Source organism: Garra rufa, chromosome 7 (genome assembly GCF_049309525.1).
Source record: "Garra rufa chromosome 7, GarRuf1.0, whole genome shotgun sequence".
Taxonomy (NCBI): domain Eukaryota; kingdom Metazoa; phylum Chordata; class Actinopteri; order Cypriniformes; family Cyprinidae; genus Garra; species Garra rufa.
In genome coordinates this window covers 5,055,107-5,077,168 of record NC_133367.1, presented here as the reverse complement: position 1 = coordinate 5,077,168, position 22,062 = coordinate 5,055,107, and the positions used below count along the sequence as shown (strand labels likewise).

At 35.9% G+C, this 22,062-nt stretch overlaps 1 protein-coding gene and 1 long non-coding RNA gene across 3 annotated transcripts in view; one reads left to right on the top strand and one right to left on the bottom strand.

The window, feature by feature from the left end:
- The window catches only part of LOC141337859 (uncharacterized), a 46,508-nt gene that overhangs the window by 19,520 nt on the left and 4,926 nt on the right, over positions 1 to 22,062 (top strand). Inside the window, exons 5-7 of the mRNA XM_073843440.1 lie at positions 4,443 to 4,531; positions 17,778 to 18,807; positions 20,932 to 20,940. Coding sequence (XP_073699541.1) covers positions 4,443 to 4,531; positions 17,778 to 18,807; positions 20,932 to 20,940 — 1,128 coding nt within the window. The remainder of the gene's footprint in view (positions 1 to 4,442; positions 4,532 to 17,777; positions 18,808 to 20,931; positions 20,941 to 22,062) is intronic.
- Positions 12,350 to 13,642, bottom strand: LOC141338703 (uncharacterized). Of its 2 annotated transcripts, XR_012355873.1 has the most exons (4): positions 13,434 to 13,642; positions 12,856 to 12,927; positions 12,716 to 12,749; positions 12,350 to 12,551 (listed from the first exon to the last, which is right to left on the bottom strand). It is a non-coding gene; the product is annotated as an uncharacterized lncRNA (long non-coding RNA). The 2 variants fall into 2 exon arrangements; XR_012355872.1 differs by having other exon boundaries at positions 12,350 to 12,749.

Sequence of the window (22,062 nt, the reverse complement as noted above, 5' to 3'; positions counted from 1 at the left end):
ATAATATTTTAATGGTGGAGTTGATCAAGCATTGGATCATTCTCACTGCAGAAACTTGATGTGACTATATTTTTTTAATGTAGATCATTGTACCTTATTTTGTAAAATCATCATCAGCATGATCATAATTTGGTGTAGCCATTGTCTGCTTTCACTTCACATGATTTATATATTTTGTAACCTTTTTAATGTTAATTTCAGGTCTAATGGAGGAGAAACAACTTAATGTCAAAACTGGAGACAAAACTCGCCCACAGACTGAAAGTATTTCTTTACTGAAGAGAAGAGACAAGAAAAGTTTCACCTGCACTCAGTGTGGAAAGAGTTTGATGAGCAAGAAGAGTTTCAGTGTTCACATGAGGATCCACACTGGAGAGAAACCCTTCACATGTGATCAGTGCGGGAAGAGTTTCACACATTCATCAAACCTTAAGAGACACATGATCATCCACACTGAAGAGAAGCTGCATGAATGTGATCAATGTGGCAAGACATTTTCGCAGGCTTCAAACCTGAAGGATCACCTGAAAGTTCATTCAAAGGAGAAACCACATTCATGTTCTTTATGCGGAAAGAGTTTTTCACATTTGCAGACTTTAAAAGATCATCAGAAGAGACACTCTGGTGTGAGAGATTATATGTGCTTTGATTGTGAGAAGACTTTTACTACAGCTGATCAACTGAAACGACACCAGAGGATCCACACTGAAGAGAAACCTTACAAGTGTTCACACTGCGACAAGAGATTCAATCAGCCAGGATCCCTGAAAAGACATGAGAGGATCCACACTGGAGAGAAACCTTACAAGTGTTCACACTGCGACAAGAGATTGAGTCACTTAGGATCCCTGAAAAGACATGAGAGGATCCACACTGGAGAGAAACCGTATCACTGCACTGAATGTGGGAAGAGTTTCAGCAGTTCATCACATTTATCTAGGCATATAAGAAATGTACACCATAAGTAGATCATAGATCCAGCACTTTCTAAGTCTAATGTTTCAACCTCGCCAAACATGACATGATATGACACTGAGTAATAAAATCTGTCCTAAACTGCCAGAGTGAGCGACAGGACAAAGAAACACCATCTCAAGTTTTCATCATGAATAAATTTCATCTTCAGGAGCAACAGTTTCATCTGAGATTGAAATCAACTCAAATAACTTTTATACATTAGGTTTTTTTTTTTTTTTTTACATTTTTGTATAACATTTTGCTTTATCGTTTATTTAATAATTTATCTCCAGTTTCATTTCAAAATGTTCTTCAAGTGCAAATGTATACGGTTTTAATAGTTTCAAAATGTTCTTTAAGCTGAAAGAGAGGCTGATTTGTTTTTTGTTGCATCTTCACTGTTGTTGTTTTTTAACAAGTAGTTGTTCTTCCACTTAGTCTCTGTTTTACTAAAATGCATATAGATAGATAAGATGTGCTGTCATGTAGGATTGCATCTGATCCATCTTCACTTTTATTTACTTGAGATGCTTGTTAGTCAATAAAGACTTCCATTTTTACTTTACAGTTGTCTGTTGAATTTTCTTACAGCTCGAATGAATAATTTCATACTTTTACTTTTTAATGCTTAATAAACTATTTTCACTGCACACCTGAATCTCTGTCTGCATCAGACATTGATTTACCAATAATTTGTTTGATACGTTGTTTTATGCATACTTTGCCATTTTAAACCGATTTTGGCGCGGTTTTGATCATCTCACTCACGTGCGCTTTACTGGCGTTTTCTGAGGCGATCAGTTCATAATATTTATTGTAAAATACACTTTATACCTTTAATTTAATCGAAATTTTCACGAGATCTAAATTATTTTTATCCGGCTCAGTGCTATTTGTGTAGCTAGGCCTACTAACACTTATAGGTATCTAAAGAAGGCAGTAAGAGGGAACTACAAAAACGAAGTAGGCTATATTTAGATAAATATGGACAAAACATAATCTCTGATAAAGATAGTTGTCAATATCTTTTATATTTGTGGTATTTTTTCTGTATCATTTGATAAATAGAGCACTTTAATGGGCTTTCATTGTCACGAATTGAGTCGTCCTGTCATCATAAACTCTTGCACTACACATCATGGACTTCATTCCCCACAAGCCACTGCACTAATCACTGCATTCACCTGCTCCTTGTTTCTCACTGCACTGATTACCGCTCACACCTGCAGCTCATTTCTAGGACTGCATTTAAGCCACTCTCACACTCAGCTTCTTCGTGAAGTCTTGTATTGACCTGGCTGCATTTCTGAGCGTTTCTTCCCGTGTTTGTTTTCCCGTGTTTGATTCCTGGACTCCCTCCCGTGTTTGAATCTCGCTGCCAGCCCCGACCTTTCTGCCTGTGTTTTGACTACGAATTCTGCCTGCCCCTGTGTGTTTGTTTTGTTTTGTCTTATCTAATAAATGCAGCGAATGGATCCTCTCGTCTCCGACCGTCCTTGTGACATTCATCATATATTCTGTCTCAAACAATCAGTTCCTACCAGCAAACACTCAGAATAAAGTGAGATGATCTGCTGCTGATCCTGAATGGTTTGTTTAATGAGTGTTTATAGTCTGAGGCTCATCAATATTAATAGAGCTGCTGAAAATCCTCTGTTTCATGATAATAGCTTCTGTTTTCACCTCATCTATTATGCTGATCTCCTGTTAACTGCCAGTTAAAGTTTATTTCATTCTTATCATCAGACCTAAACTATCCAGTCACTATTATGATATCTACAAGACAGAATTTATTTCATTAGGCTGTGATAAACTATGTTTAATAGGCTATAAAACACAAAACTAAATAATAATAATACTAACAATAACACTAATAATAATAACTTTTCTAAAGAAAAGTTCACAGTGTTCTGGTTCTAAAGCTGATTTTTTTTTTCATCCTTACTGGTGTTTTTATAACAAATATAAGATATACTGTTTTTCCACTTTGCAACCGGCTGCTTCTTCATTTTTATTCTCTTGAAAAGCTTTTTCTAGTCAGTCATTAAAGAGAGGTATCCGTCTCATTCATTTTCACCTCTAGTTTTTATTTTTGCTTTAAGTACTAAAGTTTTATTGCCCATATTTATTGTCTGCTGATTCGTCTTGCACACACTAAAAACTCCTGGGTCAAAACTAACCCATAATGGGTTATTTTTGACCCAAATCCTGGGTTAAAAAGGGACCAACTAATTTCTGGGTTATTTCAACCCAGAAAAATGGGTTATTCTATTTGACCCAACTTCTGGGTTAAATACCTGACCCAAATGCTGGGTTACAATAACCCAACATTGTAGTTAATATAACCCAACTTCTGGGTCAAAAGAACAACCCAAATATCTGGGTTGAAATAACCCAGAAATTAGTAGGTCCCTTTTTAACCAAAGGTCAGAGGTCAAAAATAACCTAACTTGGGTAACTATGCCAGTATGCCTTATTTCAGAAATTAAAACACTTACACACTTCAAGCACTTTTACATTTTTATTGCATTAAATTAAATTCAATAAAAAAAAAAAACACACTTGGACCTATTTATTTTAGGTCACACTGTAATAACATTGTATAACAATTAGACATTTAAAAAATAGAAAAATAAACAACTTATTCTCTCTCAAACATTTGACAGCATTCAATAACTGGATTGAACTTGAGGCTTTAAACATTGGTTATGTCATTTACTGCAGCTTAACACGATTAAACAGTTCTGCAATTAAGCAAGGCAGTCTTAAGAAATTTGACAGGTTTTGATTCAGATCCCTCAATCTGATATACAACTTGCTGCAGAAACTCCCATGCGGGAGCACACTGCTTGGGGTAGTTGATATCAAGAACATAAAATGCCTTGAAACACACGTCAACTGCCCGAAACAGAGTGCCTGACCAGCTAATATCACAAATGCCTGAGAAGCACATTGCTGGGGGTCTCCCAGCCCCAGGACAGAGAGGAATGGCTTTGATTGCAAGAGGTATTCCACCATATTTGTTCCAACCTAAAACAGACAGAGACAGAAAGATACACAAAAGAATGTGAATATTGTGTAGAAGGTGAACTGTAAGCAAGATAATAGACTACCAGTTTGTGTTATAATGCTGACACTAACTGTACAAGGAAGCCAAATGAACTGTGGTTCTTTATTGATGTGTTCATTTTGAGTGGGTCATGAATGTGTAAAAGAAAATGTGGATTGAGAACCACTCAGAGTAATAAAACTTAACATCTTCAACTTCACTTTCTAGCTACCATAGATGGCATCACTCAAAACTGAAATACAACTGCGAGGAACCTTGGAGTTTTTTTTTTTTTTTTTTTAAATCAGGATTCACCCTTTAGCTTTCACATGAAACATGTCACTTGGATTGCCATCTTTCACCTGTACAGCATAGTTAGAATTAAGAATATTCTCTCTCAGTGTGGTGCTGAGAAACTGGTCCATTGTACTTACAGGCATTTGGTGTATGGACGCTGTCCGGGACACTTCAATGGAGTGCTGGACAGTCTTCTTCCCAACCCTGTAGACGGCCTGTGGCACCATGGTGGGTAGAAGTGTTAGCGCTAGTTCCCCTTTGGCATCTGTAGGTTAACAATATTCTAGGTATCAGTATGTGTGTGAAAAAATAAAACGACTATAGAAATATGTAAATGAAAATGAACAGACATTTTTAATCTTTTACAAAGTTTTGCAGTAGAGATAACACACATCAGGTACAGATAAGGAACAACTAGGGGGTTAAAAGGGCTAAAAGCAAAATTAACGGAAATGATACATGTACACATACAATATATTATGTCTTGTATGACCCACTCATCTCATTAGACACCATTTTCTTATTAAGTGCATTCACATCTTTGTAAAAAAAAAAAAAAAAAAAAGCATCAAGTTAAATGAGCATCAGTTTCCATATGAGTTCCATACAGTCTATACTGTCTATCTTTTCTTTCATTAACAAGTGTAATAATGACATTAATGCAAAGGTGAATATCTGGCCCATTATTATGCATAACAGCTAAAAGACAAGGCACAAGTATCTTTTAACTAAAAGGGTTATTAAAGATATGCATTCCCCACTGTCAAAGAAGTTGTGTCTGTCACAAAATCTTGCACTGACACATTTAAAACGTATTAAAGAAAAAAATGTTTAGGTATAGAGAGATGATGTGAGGGCAGTTAAGAGTAAAACACTCACCTCTAAAATTCTCTATCAGCTCAGACAGCCGCCACTCAGTTAGCTTATCAGCGACAAAGCTGTCCATTTAAAATGACCTGGAGAAAACATAGCAATAGAAGTTAGCAACAATTTGAAGACCTGACACGTTTCTTTAACTCTTACTACTTAAGCCAGTAGAGCACTGTATAATATGATAAGCACAGCGCAGCTGGTTAACATAACTCAACTATTGTGTTGCCTCGTCGCTCTAGCCACGGCTAAAGGGGGTTGCACACTGGACGAGAAGGGTATTTAAAATACAAACACATTATTCTTTATGGGGCCGTTAACATGTCGCGCCTAAAAACGCGTGGAAAACGCTAGCCGCGCCGCTTTCCTCCTATCAACAAAGCGCTCCGGAAGCGTGTGCCGTTGCTAAGCAACCATGACCTGCGCTCTCCATAAACACGCGGAAGATTCAGGAAAGTATAAATGGATTTTCAGCATTAAAAATCATTTGCAGTAGCTCTGTTATTAAATTTATTTAAAAATATTTATTCCTGTACAGCTATGATAAACTGTTTCTCCGACTTGGAAGTGCTTTCATTGCTATTAAGGGAAAGGATGAAGCTAATTGGTTAGTTCATGTCACATGACCTGCGGTGTGCATGCCGCGCGCCTACATTTGAAATAAACTTGAGCGCGTAAATGTACATAGTCTTATATTAAATTTACTCTTTTTTCTCACAAATCGTCTTTAATGTATATACTGACTTCACCATGTGCTGCAACATAAATTTAGTTTTACATTAATTTACAGAAATCGGCTACTTGAATGAAAAATTGCTGATGTTATTGGATTTTCAGGTGATATTCTCATTTAATTTAGTTAACAGACAGTAAGTGTTAAGACTGCAGTCTCAGCAATGGTCTTTAATTATACAGTACAATCATAACAGTACTGGCATTATCTAAACCCATAATATCCTTAAACGTAACAATATTGCTGGCCATAAACTGATAAAGTACGCGATACCTCGAGTTGTCCTAGACGCAGCGAGGGCGGCTTCTCGTCCGGTGTACGACCCCCTTAACGCGGCATGAAGTCTCCACTAGCTGCACTGTACTTATCGTATTACCACGAGTATTAAAACAATGAGATAAGTACAGCACAATTTATGAAAAATAGAATTTAAACACCGTGTAAAATGAATTCAGTCATTTAGGTCATACATGTATTTCTCAACGATGTGTAAAAAGCATTTCAACCATTTTGACATCGAATTTCATGAACTTATCGTTATTTTTAATCATTCAAATTTGGCTGGGTGGTTAATTACACTTTCTTCTTTAGTCTGAAAAACTCAAAACACATTTACTTTCACTTTACACGGACTTTAAACTAGTTACATATCTGCGGGTGACTACATGCTAACCACAGAATTACCATGATAAGCCATGGTCATTTTTTCAGCAAACGGTGCTAAACTACTAACGGGGACATGGACACAGAAAAGTTTACGTTACATTGACACTGAAAATACTTGCTTACCTTGAATACGCGACGAAGTTGTACCGAAGAAGCCCAGGCCAAAAAGGATCGAGCGTGAAGTTCAAGTGACGGTTATTTCAAACGACTGTTGTGAGAAAATACCAGAACAACAGCGGGGGCGGGGGCGGGGGGAAGGGTCGTGAACCCAGAACATGGGTTACTCTTTGAAAAATAACCCATAAACCTAAACAACCCAGGAGTTGGGTCAAAATATTAGCCCTATAACCCAGAAAATGGTTACTCTCTGAAAAAATAACCCATAATTTTAACCCAACACAAATAACCCAGAAAATGGGTTAAAGAAATAACCCAGGAGTTTTTAGAGTGTATGTGACATCTGATGGAAAACGTCCTATAAATGTGTTGCAGATGAGCAAACACTACGAAATATGTCTTGCAGATCTAAACGCAGACATCCATCCAAATATACACAGAAAATAAAGCTTAGACATTATGGAAAGCAGGAAGTAAATGGAAATATAGAAATTAAATTTAGTTTAAGCATTTAAAGCTTTATCAGGAAAATGAAAACAAGGAAAGCCCAAAAATCAATCAAAACATTTAACGGCGTTACAGGAGTAGTTCACTTTCAGAACCTTTGTCATGAACCCTCGTCATCCAAGATGTTCATGCATTTCTTTCTGCAGTCATAAAGAAATGGTGTTTTTTGAGGAAAACATTTCAGGATTTCTCTCCACACAGTGGATGTGTTTCCTGTGTTTCCTGGCTGAGCAATAGTGAGTTATGGCATTAACTCTGTAAAAACTGTTGACTCTAATATGTCAAAACGAGTACTTTGAAACTGACTTTATCCAGTGTTTAGATTTTTGTACTAGTAATTTATGCAAATGAGTGCATCTTAAACCTAACATTTTAGAAAACTTGACATACAAAAAATGTTCTCAGTTATTCATGTAATCAATCAACTAAGTAAGGTGATTAAATATTAGTTCTTTTTTTTTTTACCCTATTCATCTGCAGTGTCTCGCCTTAAAAATCAAAAAGATCGGATCTCTCTCTGGTTTATAATCAGGCAGCATCTCAACAGAAGAAAAGGAGCAAATTACAGCAACAACAGCTCAAACATTGACGTTCAACATTCAGTATCCACATGATCTTTAAAAATATACACGAAATGGTTAATACTTTCATTTTCTTGTGACGTTTCTTTCCTGTTGAACAGACGCCAGAACGGGCGCAAAAAGGGGTTTTGTCCGATCAAAACTATTTAGAAATAACCTCGAAGGATGTTGATTAAATAACTGCGTCTGATGTATCTTATGAATGTGTACATAAGCGAAATATCGGAACAGACCAACTCACCTCAGAAGACGCGGAAAACGCGCTGACTGAATGAGGAAGGAAAACTAGCGGGGTCTCACGTCATGACGTCACCCATTTGTATAGCGATATTAAAAGTTTAAAAGGAGATTTTAAAAGTTTATATATAATTTTTTTTATTAATTTGCATCTGATATCTTTGATTTTTACTTCTGTGTACTATTTGTTTACAAACTGTGATGTTTGTATGTTTGTTAATTGAATTCTAATAAAAAAAATTTTAAAAAAAGAGATTTTAAAAGTTAAAGGGGGAAAGAGAGAAGACTTCCACAAGATTGTAAGTCAATAAAGAGAAAGATCCGTCTCGTTTGTTTCTGCTTCTGCCCACTTAAAAAAATATTGCTTCAAGATTTAAAAACTGAAAATAATTTTTTCAACAACTTTTATTGTCTATTTATTTGATTCTGTTTACATCAGGAAATCAATCCATCATTTTAGTTATCAACAACAGTTGAGAAAAGTCAAAGTTTAAGTATCTCCTCCGGAAAGTGTCTCCGTATTTACTTCACACGGAAAAACTGTCAATCAACCGTTTTTATCGCATCAAATAACTAACTAAAACTAAATCTATTAAAAAAAACGAACAGCTTAGGCCATGTCCACACTAATACTTTTTCGTTTGAAAACGCATCTTTTTCTTTCTGTTTTGGCCTTCCGTCCACACTGGGACGGCGTTTTTGTCAAGGAAAACTGAGCTTTTTGAAAACGCTCTCCAAAGTGGATAAATTTGAAAACGCCGTTTTCGCGTTTTGTAGTGTGGACTGTGAAAACGGAGGCTTTTGAAAACGATGACGCATATTTATAGTCATGTGACGCATGTTGTACCAATAGATATCTATGTTTACAGCAGTAATTGTGCCTGTGCTATTCACTGTCACACTGCTGCTAAAGAGATTTACCTTGTACACTCTTCCTAAAATGATGACAGAAAATTTACTCACAGTTGCTGTCCTGCAGAACATGACGACAACTGCTTTTCAGATAAAATATGAATGAGCGCAATATAGACCTCATAGTGGAGGATGAGATATTTCCGTAAATTATCCCGCCAGAAGAATTGCATGAAAACTTATTACGTCTGGAGGCTTTACGCATGCGCGGTAAGGCGAATTTGATGTTTTCCTATGTTTCAGTGTGGATGAGAAACTTTTGGAAAACGCTTGGAAACGCTAGTGTGGACGGAGAGCGTTTTTAAAATGAAAATCGTTTTCAAATGTATCCGGATTAATGTAAACGTAGCCTTAATAAGAACTACCTACAATGACAGAATCCATCTTTGGGAGAATTTTATTTGAAGTGCATACAGTCTCGCCTTCCAAAGCTTTCGGACGCGGAAACTTCTGAGGTGAGGTGAGTTGAGCTGTTGCATCTATTACATTTTGCATATTTACACAATCGTAAAATACAGTTTATGTTACAATGTGCAAATTTCCTTTCTGTGTTGTTTTCATCGGTTACAGCGCTAATTGTGTGTTTGCAGGCTTGTGTAAATAAACACGTACAGTAGATGTGAGGAAAACGTGTAAAAACGTTGTGCTTTTGTATGTTTACTGTGACTTTTTAGTAGTGGTGGGCCGTTATCGGCGTTAACGTGCTGCGTTAATGTAAGACTTTTATCGGGCAATAAAAAAAATAACGCCGTTAATCTATTCTCAAATTTGGGTTGGGAGCTGGGTCTAAACTACGCAAGCTATGATGACTTTCACCTTGATAGTTTAACGCGGATGTATACCGAAGACTAAAGAATATGGTCGCGCGTTTATGTCTCCTCCGCCAAAACACAGACGGGATCTCGTCGTCCTTCATTCATAAAAACCGAATATATTATAGCGCGAAATGCCACGTAAATTCGTCGTTTTTTGGATTCATAAATCAAATATGGTCTGTCACTTAATTCAAATCGCGATATGGACTAGTGTCTGTGAAAACTGAAATGCAAAAAGACCGTTTTAATATGAATCCGGTATGTTCCGTTTGCCTAGCTGTATGTATGAAATTCATACTATGAATGGTGGAGACGCGCTTTTACTACACGCATACTGAAACACACGTGACGCTCCCAGTAATTTTTGGCATTTGCATCTCACATGAACAGATAAACTCAATCTCCCAAACTGCTGTGAGTGTCACTTATACCGTTTCATTTGAGAAAACTCACATCATGTCATACTGTATACACAGAAACTTCACGGCAACCTGTCAAAATAAAAGTACGGTGTAACATGTTTAGTCATTATTTGGGTAGCACACATATTCTGAATGCCTTCATCAGAATTCAAATTAGCCATTTTAATCTAGATTAATCTAGATTAATTCCAAGATTTAATCTAGATTAATCTAGATTAAAAAAAAAAAAATCTATGCCCACCCCTACTTTTTAGATGTTTGGAGTGAAAATGTTGCTGTTTCTGAATGACACATGATCTGTGAGAGAAATGGATGCAAACCAATAGACCAATTATCAGCCTACGTGTCACATACGTCACACTGGTTCAACTGCGCATGTCGGTCACAAAAGACGACCGGAACCGCTATAATGCGGTGTTCCAGGCAACCCCGTCTTTCTACCCGTGAAAGTGCATCCGAACGGCAGTCAAACCCGTGACTTCCCACTCGTGAACTCGTACTAGATCGATGTACTCCCAGTTCCGAGTTCTGACTTGATACAGCCCGCGAAACCACTATATCAGCACCTACGGATGCGGTGTTTATGCAAGTGATACACAGTGGAAAAATAGATTTTAGGACAATATAACGTTGCAAACAAATGAATAATAATGTAATAATAATTAATGCGCTCAGGCAGTTTGGGGTGACTTGCCTGGAACGCTACAAAGTCGTGATTTGAAGTCGTGATTTACTAACTCAAAAACCTGCCTGGAACGCGGCATAAAACCTGAAAGAAAAATTTGCAAAAGACGAAAAGACAACCGTGAAAATGTCGTGTTGCGCAGTGGGTGCACGGCTAGTCTCGTAAGCTTGGCTAACGTTATAACTTGGCTAATAAGTTATGACGAATTAAACTCAGTAATAATCATGTTATCAATAACTTTTATTGTTCATTTTTATTGTCTACTTGCATCAAGAGTCATTCAATTCATCCTTTTCGGTTCATCTGAAAGCCACAAACTGCTATTATTGCGTTTTAGACTTTCCATTATAAATTTCACGATAAATATACCCTTTAACTGCCTAATAAATAATTTTTCACCCTACACATGATTGAGATTGTATGAGCTCGTTTGTTTGCATAAACTGTTTTAGTTTTATTTTTGTAAATATTACAAATCTCCGGTCCTTGTGACTGTGAGCAGTATTTGGCGCGTTTTGATAAACTACGTTATTCTCGCGTCGCCGTCATGACGTCACCGCTAGTTTCCTTCCTCATACAGTCAGCGCGTTTGCTGTGTCTTCTGAGGTGAGGTGATCTGTTTGGATATATTTACACATCCATAAGAAACATCAGACGCAGTTTTTTTTTTTTTTAAATCAGCATCCTACAAGGTTATTTCTAAATAGTTTTAACGGATAAACCCCTATTTATGCGCCAGTTCTGGCGTCTAGTTAAACAGGAAAGAAACATCCCAGGAATCAGTCATTTGGACATTAAATATTCTGTGCATATGTTTATTTTTTATAAAATAAAGTGGTAATATAAGCGTTACTGAATGTTGAAAGTCAATGTTTGAGCTGTGTGCTTATAACATTTAAATGCTGACATATTTACTAGAATTTAACTTTGCAGCAGGGCGTTTCTTTCCTTCTCTTCCTGTTCTTGCTTGCTTGTAAACCAAAGAAAGATCTCTAATCTCATTAATTTTCAAGTAATCATGGATAAAACGTGTTACTCTTTTTATCAATAATTTTTGTTGTCCATTTCTGTCTGCTGATTCTACTTGCATCAATAATAAATAATTTCATCATTTTCGTTATATCTAAATGCCATGAAATAATTAGAATGATTTTTGGGCAGTTGAAAAAAACTGTAATATAGTTCTCATTATAAAAATATGGGATTTGTACCTGTAATATAAAAAGAAATAACTGGAAGATCAGTGTACCAGGAGTTTTTTGAGGATTTTACACTTAGAAATTAAGATTACCTCAGAATGCACTGATCAATAATAATGATAAATGCTGACCTATAATTAATTTAATTTTTTTAGTAAAACAAGCATGTTTTTTTTTTTTAAATCAAGTAATAGTTAATGCATATGTTAATGAAACTTATATTTAATTTACTGATAACAACATGGATATATGACTAAAATAATAAAATAACCATGAACATAAATAAAGACACATGGAACAAAGCTTTATTCAGACATATTGGTATTTTAGTCTTTCTCTAGATGCTCTCGCTGGCTCTTTGGTCTCTGAGGATGAAGAGACCACAGCAACATCTGGTCCAGATGAGACAAAGAGCAGGTGGAGTGATGGAGGGTCTCATCGATGGCACTTGACCATTTCCAGGATGCTGCTGTGGATTTCTCTTTTCTCGATGCACACACCAGTCTGCAGCAGACATTTCAGATCATACAAAGATGCACAAATACAATACAAAAGTTGTCATTTTAACAGCACAATTTCATTAGATCTCTGTATTAGAAGTAACAAAATTACCAAACTTTATATTAAGTTACAGATTTAACTTTCTTCCCCACAAATGCTGCTGTCACCTTTCCTTTCAGGTCCTGCTCCACCGCAAAATATCTGCAACAAAGGCACAGAAATCTAGAATCAGAAAAGTGCTTAAAGTTTTTTTTATTATTAATAAACTGCAACTTAAAGTTTAAATAGATGTCTGTAGTGTACTCACTCAAAGCCTTTGATGGCAGCACTGCTTCATCAGCCACTCTTCACCAGACAAGCATACTTGTCTCATCTGTCCCTGTAACATCCAACAAGATTCAGTTCCCTCTGATTCGTGTGCTCAATACTACATTTATGAGGTAGCTGTTGTGTTCATTGGCTTTTTAACCAATACAAATGCTCCTGAATTTATCAACAGAACTATTAGACAAATGAAATAGATAACTCAGGTTTACTTGTTTACTAACTATATGTTTATTTACATTACATTAATCTAAAGCAGTGTTGACAACAGATAATTCTACATAAACTCACATAACGTCCATCACTCGTTTAGATGTCTGTTTGGTGTTGTTATGTGCTCATTTAATTCTCTCAGAACATGTTCCTGTCACTTGTTAAACATTTAGTAATCATCTTTAAGATGCTATGGTCGCTATACGTAATAAAACGTGTTTTACAGCGAAATCACAAATATACTTTAACGTTACACGTATTGACACCTTATGCAAATCAGCAGTTTACGATACAGTAGCTCAACAAATACGATTTTAAGACAGGGAACCGTGTTTTGGTTTGTAATACATTTGTAAACACTCTCGTTGCGGTTCCCAATCACGCTCGATGATGACGTTTTGCCCTCCTGGGACTGAAAAGTGTGCATCGGATGAACACTTCAGAATCTGGGCTGAAGCAGTAGGACATCCGGGGATTTCTCGCCTACTCTTTTATGAATACTGAGGTTTCAAACGTACTTCTTTCTTCACGTACTCTTTTTTTCCTACTATATAGTAGGTAAGTAGGCATATTCGAACGCACTTTAAGTATACGTTCATCCGAATCTCGCGAGAATTAGTGCACTCGCCTACTAATTCTCGCCTACTCTTTTATGAATACTGGACATTCAAACATACTTTTTTGCTCGCCTACTGCTTTTTGCCTACTATATAGTATGGAAGTATGCGGTTTCGAACGCAGCCTGTGACTGTATTTGGCGCGTTTTGATAAACTACCGTTATTCTGGCGTCGCCGTCATGACGTCACCTCTAGTTTCCTTCCTCATTCAGTCAGCGCGTTTGCGGTGTCTTCTGAGGTGAGGTGAGCTGTTTGCACACTTCGCTTATTTTTTTTACATCCATAAGAAACATCAGACGCAGTTTTTTTAATCAGCATCCTACAAGGTTATTTCTAATTTGTTTTAACGGTTAAAACCGTATTTATGCGCCAGTTCTGGCGTCTGCAGACTGGTTTAGTTAAACAGGAAAGAAACATCACATTTATTTTTCATATATTAGAGTGGTAATATAATCAAAAAATAAACAAAAAAGTTACTTCTTGCAGCTTTAATGATTGTTTATAGTTTGAGGCTCATCAGTCTTATCAGAGCTGTTAAGAAAAACAAGCAAATTAAGAAAACGTCAGCAGTTTGACAACATGTGCTGCAAATATTACAGGTAATATACTATTTTAAAAAAAACATGGTTAGTGGTAACCTCAAATTAACCATGGTTTTATTACACTATCCATAGTTTAACCATGATATTTGTCCAGCTGTGGCTATACAAATGGCAATCAATATGCTCAATATTATAATAAAACCATGGTTGATGTTCGCAAGGGTTGTTAAAGTGCATATTGCAGGTTAAAAAAAAATTTGAGATAAACATATATTCGTGAATGAAAATACTATACGAACCGTTAATGCGCTATTTGAAAATATTTTACAAGACCTAAGGGCACAAATTTAGAAGACAAAGTGACGGTTTCCTTGACAGCTCTCAAAAACAACTTTTTTTTCCACACCGCGTCATATGACGTCACGAGAGGGAGTCGTTCGCCTAGCTCTGATGCTATTCAGTAGGAGCAGTCTTGAGTTAGTGTGTTTTCGGTAGTTATTTTTAATTTTAATTGATCATCGTCATGGTAAATTATTGTATTTATGGAGGCTGCACAAACTCCAGCCTGTCAGGACATCGTGTCCACGGGTTTACTTACAATAAAAAGAACGGTGCTATCTTCTGTATATGGGTGCGTTTGTGCGGATGAAGTGACGGGCCTATACTAATGCATCTGCTTCGAAAAACGCGTTCACTTTACTCTGGAGGATTATCATCCCGGCGATATGATGCAGTTCAACATGAGATGCTGAAGCAAGAACCAAGTGAGGCTCAGAGCCGGTGCAGTTCCTTCGGTGCACAAAGCAGCTTCATCGGGTCCGCTGTCAGACTGTGGTTCGTCCGAAGCCGTCAGAGATGCAGCTCGACGAAAACGTGAACTGCACCGTAAGTCTTGTTTTTCTTCTCACAACTTCTCATAAATACCAAATCCGTGAACATATTTATTTAAATAATGAAACAACGAGATGTGTATACGTTTTTGTAAAGCACCGTAGCTAGCTTGTAAGCATTAGCAATATCATTTTAAGAACTGTGTAAAAACGGTACCATATAGGAGAAGGCATTACTGGTCAGTTATCCTCAGTTTGTTAATATTATAATCATCAAGTCTAGTTACAGCTTGTTCACATTGTTTGCACAGCTAATTTGTAATGTATTGTCATGTGTTCTGTTTATAGGGCTTTGGGAGACATTGCAAGACATGAGGCTGTGTGAAGATCTGAAGCAGTGGAGACAGCTGTTATTAACCTTCACTAATGTCACACATTAGTGTGATACCCACACTGAAAATAGTTTTCTTTCAGTAGTATATGTTTTGTACATCTACATGTATATATTAACAGTTGCAATGTTGTATTTTAAGTTGGGTATTAACAGTACTATGAAATAATATTTATGATTTATTGCTGTATAAATTAAACTGAATTGAATTAGCCATAAAAGCAGCTCTGCTTGATATATATGTTGTAAACTTCATAAAAAATGTATACAGTAAGACAATTTGTGATTGTGATTATTTTTTATTGTTTGTCACCAAAATGGGGCCATTCAAAACCTTTATAAAGTAATCCTTCCTCTGTAAACTGTCTAATAGCTGACACAACACATGCAGGTAAGGGCTTCCTGATGAGCACACAACTTTATGCTGTCAATATTAAATGTCTTTTACCAATGGCATCAAAAAGTTTTACTTTACATGTATTTGTCACCTAAATATAGTCAAACTGTAATTGAGATAAAATGTTACTGTTTATTTGTACGTTTTTTATTTGTAAGTATTTAGCTCAGAGTAATAAATGATCTCTACCATAAGCTTACTCATGTCTGCTGGCCTGGAGATGCCCCTGCCTAAAATGCATTTAAGCTATATGTAGAACCTATTTTGATTTCAGACAGCAAGCCTCAAAGCCTGGGTGCAGAGTCAGAGACAGCACATCAAGTTTGGGGGTATTTCCCATATAAGCATATAATAAAACAAAAAGGTGTTTATCTCTCTCGCGCGCGCGCTAATAAAAACCCGCTATATCACGTAACGTTTGCGTCGGATATTAATGAGTATGACACGCTTGATCAACGATCATTCGTTTGTGTTACTGGTAAGTAGAATCAATACTTTTAGATGACAAATGCTATGATTTTGCCCGATTAGATATCGTCAGCTAACACTGATCTCTCACAGACACCTGCCCTGTTCTCCTCACACCACAACTTAATTTGTCTCCTCTGACCGCTGTTCTGTTTAATCCTGGCATGTCCCTGCCCTCTTGGCCACATAGCAGTCTCATATTTGTGTCTGTGGTTCGTCATACGAGTGTAAATAAACATTTTAAATGTTCTCTGCGTCCGAACAGTCATTGCGATCCATTGTTTTCCTATGGTTTACATTGACCGCTCTCCCTCTCGTTACGTCACTACCGGTTTGCCAGTTTTTCAGATGCGGAAGTAAAATTCTCTCACAAAAACGACTCTAGAAGCCTTAATAGCGTATTTTGAAGTATATTTTAAAGAAAATCTGGTTCCTACATTATTTTTCTATACATCAATTCACCGGAGTCTCTAACCTGCAATATGCACTTTAAGGTCCCCTTGAAACATTTTTGTTGTGGGCTGTTCTACTTTCAAAGCTTTTCTGTATTTGGTTGCGTTGTGTGTATTTGAAGTTTGTTTGAAGATGTTTTCTTAATTTGCTCATGCTTTTTCTATTTGCATGTGTTTTCTTAAGTTTTATTGGTGTCAACAGACTAAAACAATTGACACAATCAGCTATCAGTGACATTACAAGATGTAACTATCAGAACAGCATTTATTAATTAATCTGTGACAAACCTTGTTTCATATAAACACAAACGAAAAATGTAAAATATAGGTCAATTAGCAGATGTTTTGTTTCTTACACTGATTTTTATGTTTAGAATTTTTCCCCAACAATAGAGAGAATATGACCGATCCTGAAACCTGCAGAATGAAACACACTGAAACACAAACAGGTTGGTGTTTATTCTTGTTCCTTCATTAAAGAGGCTTAAGAAGATTATGGACATAAAGCATTAAGCAATTTATATATAGATATTAAATATATAGAGCTGTGCAATAATGTAGTTGAAGCAGAAAATAATAAAGACATTTTCTATAAAGTGGGTGCATTTTTCTTCAGCAAAAAATACTTATATTAGACATTTGTGGTGTGGATTCACAGTTTGGACCACATAGGCTTCTGTATCGCTAATGTGTGAACAGTTTTGAAAATGTGGCTTCAGTATTGAACAATGCTTGTTAGCAGTTGAAAAAAACTGTAATATAGTTCTCATCATAAAAATATGGGATTTGTACCTGTAATATAAAAATAAATAACTGGAAGATCATTGTACCACATACATGGAAAGTTTCATTTAAATGAATAAAAATTATAATGATTACATTTTTTGTATAGCAATTTTCTACTTTCCACTGTTACATCAGGGTTGACTTTTATGTCCTTTTAATATTTCTCTCTGAGATTTACTAGAAATTAAACATTTTCATTTCATTTTAGAGTTGGTTGAAGAAACCAAAGTGAATGAAGAACTGAATGAAGAGGTGGACAAACATAAAGTCAAAACTGGAGAAAAACCCTTGAGTCACTCTCAAACCAAACAGAAAGGTTTAAAGAAAAGAGGACATGAGAAATTTTTCACCTGCACTCAGTGTGGAAAGAGTTTGACGAGCAAACGTAATCTTGAGGTTCACATGAGGATCCACACTGGAGAGAAACTGCATGAATGTGATCAATGCAGCAAAACATTTTTGAGGGCTTCAGGCCTGACGGAGCACCTGAAAGTTCATTCAAACTTTAAACCACATTCATGTTCTTTATGCGGCAAGAGTTTTTCACAACTAAACACTTTAAAAGTACATCAGAAGATACACACTGGTGTGAGAGATCACATGTGCTTTGAGTGTGAGAAGACTTTTATTACAGCGCAACAATTGAAACTGCATCAGATGATCCACACTGGAGAGAAACCTTACAAGTGTTTACAATGTGGAAAGAGATTCAGTCAGTTTGGAAATCTGAAATCACATGAGAGGATTCATACTGGAGAGAAACCATACACGTGTGATCAGTGCGGGAAGAGTTTCACACAATCACCGAAACTGAAGGAGCACATGAACATCCACACCAGAGAGAAACTGCATGAATGTGATCAATGTGGAAAAACATTTCTGTGGGCTTCAAACCTGAAGGAGCACCGGAATGTGCATTTAAAGGTGAAACCACATTCATGTTCTGTATGTGGACAGAGTTTTACACTGTTGCAAAGTTTAAAAGTCCATCAGAGGATCCATACTGGTGTGAAAAATTATATGTGCTTTGAGTGTGAGAAGACTTTTATTACAGCTCAACGATTGAAACTGCACGAGAGGATCCACACTGGAGAGAAACCTTACATGTGTTCACACTGCGACAAGAGATTCAGTCATACAGGAGACCTGAAAAAACATGAGCGGATCCACACTGGAGAGAAACCGTATCACTGCACTGAATGTGGGAAGAGTTTCCGTCAATCATCTTCTTTGCACTCGCATAGAAAAAGCATTCACAGTTAGAAGATCATCTTCAGATCCAGCACTTTCAGGTCTGATTCCACATCCTCCCCAAAAAAATGCTATTGCTTAAAGTGGGCTTCAGTTGGGTTAACTTAAATATTCTTGTATTTTCTGAAGTATATAATGTTATGAGACTATTCAAAAGCTGTTTGACTGCCAGTAAATGCTTGGAAATAATAATTAACTTTTTTAATAATTACGTCCATTCATTGTTTGTGGCATGTCAGCCACCAAATTATTGTAATAAGCTTTGTTTCATTGTTTTTACTATGATTTGAGCTCTTAAATGTCTTCTGTAAATCTGTCTTAATTAGACCTAACAAGTAACATGAACTATGTACTATATAGAACAATATATTGTACGGTTTAAATTTTGAGACCAAAAAGGAATTGTTATCCTGTGGCTCCCTCTGGTGCACAACATTAGTATTAACTCCTTTTAATATAAATGAACGATTTAAAAACATAAGAAGAAAGAGAACACTTCTTACAAGATCTTAAATAAAGAGCTCTGTCTCATTCGTTAGTATTTTTATTAACTTTTTTTATTTGCTTCACAAATAATAAAAACTAGTTCGTAATTCTATCAACAACTTGTATTGTCTATTTTTTATTTTTCTGCTGATTCTGCACGCATCAAGAATACATTATTCCATTGCGTTAAAAAAGTAAAAGTTAAAATTGTCTGCTTTACTCAAAGGAACAGAGGAAAACACTACTGTCAATCGTGACTTCAGACCCTATTTAACTATAACACCAAATAACATAAAACTTACTGAAAAATTAACACTCTAACGTTGTCACATTGTCTGCCTCATATCAGTTTTGCAAGGTACCTTCTTGCACAAACGCTGTCTTTAAAGTCATTAAAACTGATGTGGCTTCAAGAGCTGCCAAAGCTTTCGGAGGCAGAGTCTTCTCAGTTGAGTTGAGCTCTTCGTGACTTTTCGCATATTTACACAATCGTAAAATACACCGTTTGTTTATGCAACAACATATGAGGTCGTTTTTGAATTTCCATTAAACACAGAACGTTCCCCTTAAGGATTTGGTTGCCGTTTGGTTATTTTTTTGAAAACCAAGAAACATTCTAGAAATGTTCTTTTTAGGTTTTATTTTCATTCATTTATTTATTCATTTTGCGATCATAAAATCACGCTCCCAGAACATAGCAAGGTAGTTGTTATTACAACCTAAAAATAAATAATTCAAATCCCTAATGATCTTTAGGTTATTATTTTGCAACCGTAAAATAAGTTCCCATGTTGCAGGGGTTTGGTGGTTATTGTTTTAGCAACCTAAAATAACTTATTCGGAACGTTCCCTAATGGTTATTTTCAGGTTATTTTTATAACCCTGTAAACTATCTTTCCAATAAAAACGTTGCAAATTTTTCTGTTTAATGACCTATTCAGAGCCATTAAATTCGTTTAAAGCAGCATTTACTAAAACACAGAAATTAGAAAAATGAAAACGAGCTTTAATTTGTAAGGACAGGGTTAGGAATAGTAGAAGTCATAAATTCGTGGGTTGTTTTATCTTCTTTTACTGCGCGCCTCTAATTTGCACGCTCTGCTCCAGCACGCGCTTTCACCTGTCTTCCACAGAGAGCCGCGCACTCGCGAAATTTAAAAATTAACGGTCATTTCGTTTTACTGGCTGACTGACTCTTTAGTTTATGGATCTCTTTACTGAATGGTTAGTTAAAATTTATTTTGGTTCTGAGAGCAAATATGATTTCGAAAGAATTTGACGAGACAACAGAACATGATGTTAAGCTAGACGTTTTTTACGGATTGAGAGAAGGATGTCTCGCTGTACAAACTGTACACTTCAGTGGTAAGAAATTCATGTAGCTACTGATATCTTTATGTAAAGTATTTGTTTATTTATTTTATAATATCTGTGAATAAGTGTCATATTTTATAAACCATAAATTGTGTTCATTTTATTTGGTGCTGAAGAAATGTAAAAATCTGCCTTTAAAACAATTAACCAAGCAGTTTTAATACAAAAAAAAAAAAAAAGAACTATAAACTAAACACCATGGTTACCATAGTTAAATATGGTATTTGGTTTAACCATGGTATTTGAAGTAGTTACAAATTGTAGTTCAATATGCCAAAAAAAAGGCCTATAGCATGATTCATTTTCGTAAGGGTGAGTACCCCATGATCTTACTGTTTAGGCGTCCATACAGATTATTGTATGTCAAAATATAATTCTACTAACCAAAAACTAACATTCTGTTTCCTGTTAAGAAAACTTTACTCGCTAACCAAAAACAAACCGTTAAAATACTATTATGGGAGCCAAAAACCAACGTTCAGGGAAAGTTATATTAACAAAAGGAGAGAATTAGATTAACATTAGAATAAAGTTCTACAAACTAAAAACTAATGTTACCTTCCTGGCTAACCAAAAACAACCCTTAACAAAATAATGTTCTATAAACTAAAAACTAATGTTCTGGGAACATTCTGAAAACCAAATATTGTTTGCTGGGTAATAAAGATTTGTGCGTACACTACAGTTCTAAAACTGGTCTGTCACATCATTTATATCTTTTAGATTGAGCATGTCCATTTTACACTACAAATGTGTGGTTTCTAGACATAAGGACTTAAATTATGATGGCCTTCAGTATTTTTGCTGTATATATGGCTAAACCATTCCTAAAGAATGTCTAAGACTGGTTAGAACTAGTTTGAAGAGATAAAGCTGAAGGTCAAAGTCGATCCTTACCAGTAAAAAAGAGATATAACCTACTCTATTACTGATTTGTCTTACTACAGAGCGTGTGTGTTAGATTGACCATTTTTGCTAGAATCAAAGGATTAAAAAGAAGGTTTTTCATTCTTAGCTTCTCATTTAATAACAGATTTAGTGTTTTTCCACGACAACAGTAGAACATGACAGATCCAGAACCCTACAGAATGAAACACACTGAAGAACAAACAGGTTGGTGTTTATTCTTGATCCTTCAAAAATTAGGCTGAAGAACAGTAAGGTTATAAAGCTTCAGTTTGCCAGATTTTGATTTGTTGTAATAGGAATATATATTAAGCTGTTCAATAATATAGTTGAAGCAGCACTTTGTATAAACTTGTAAAGTTTATTTACTTTCTGACTATAATGTCCTTTCTTTTTACATTTCTCTCTGATTTACTGAAAATGAAACATTATACTTTCATTTCAGAGTTGATTGATGAAAACGAGGAGAATGAAGA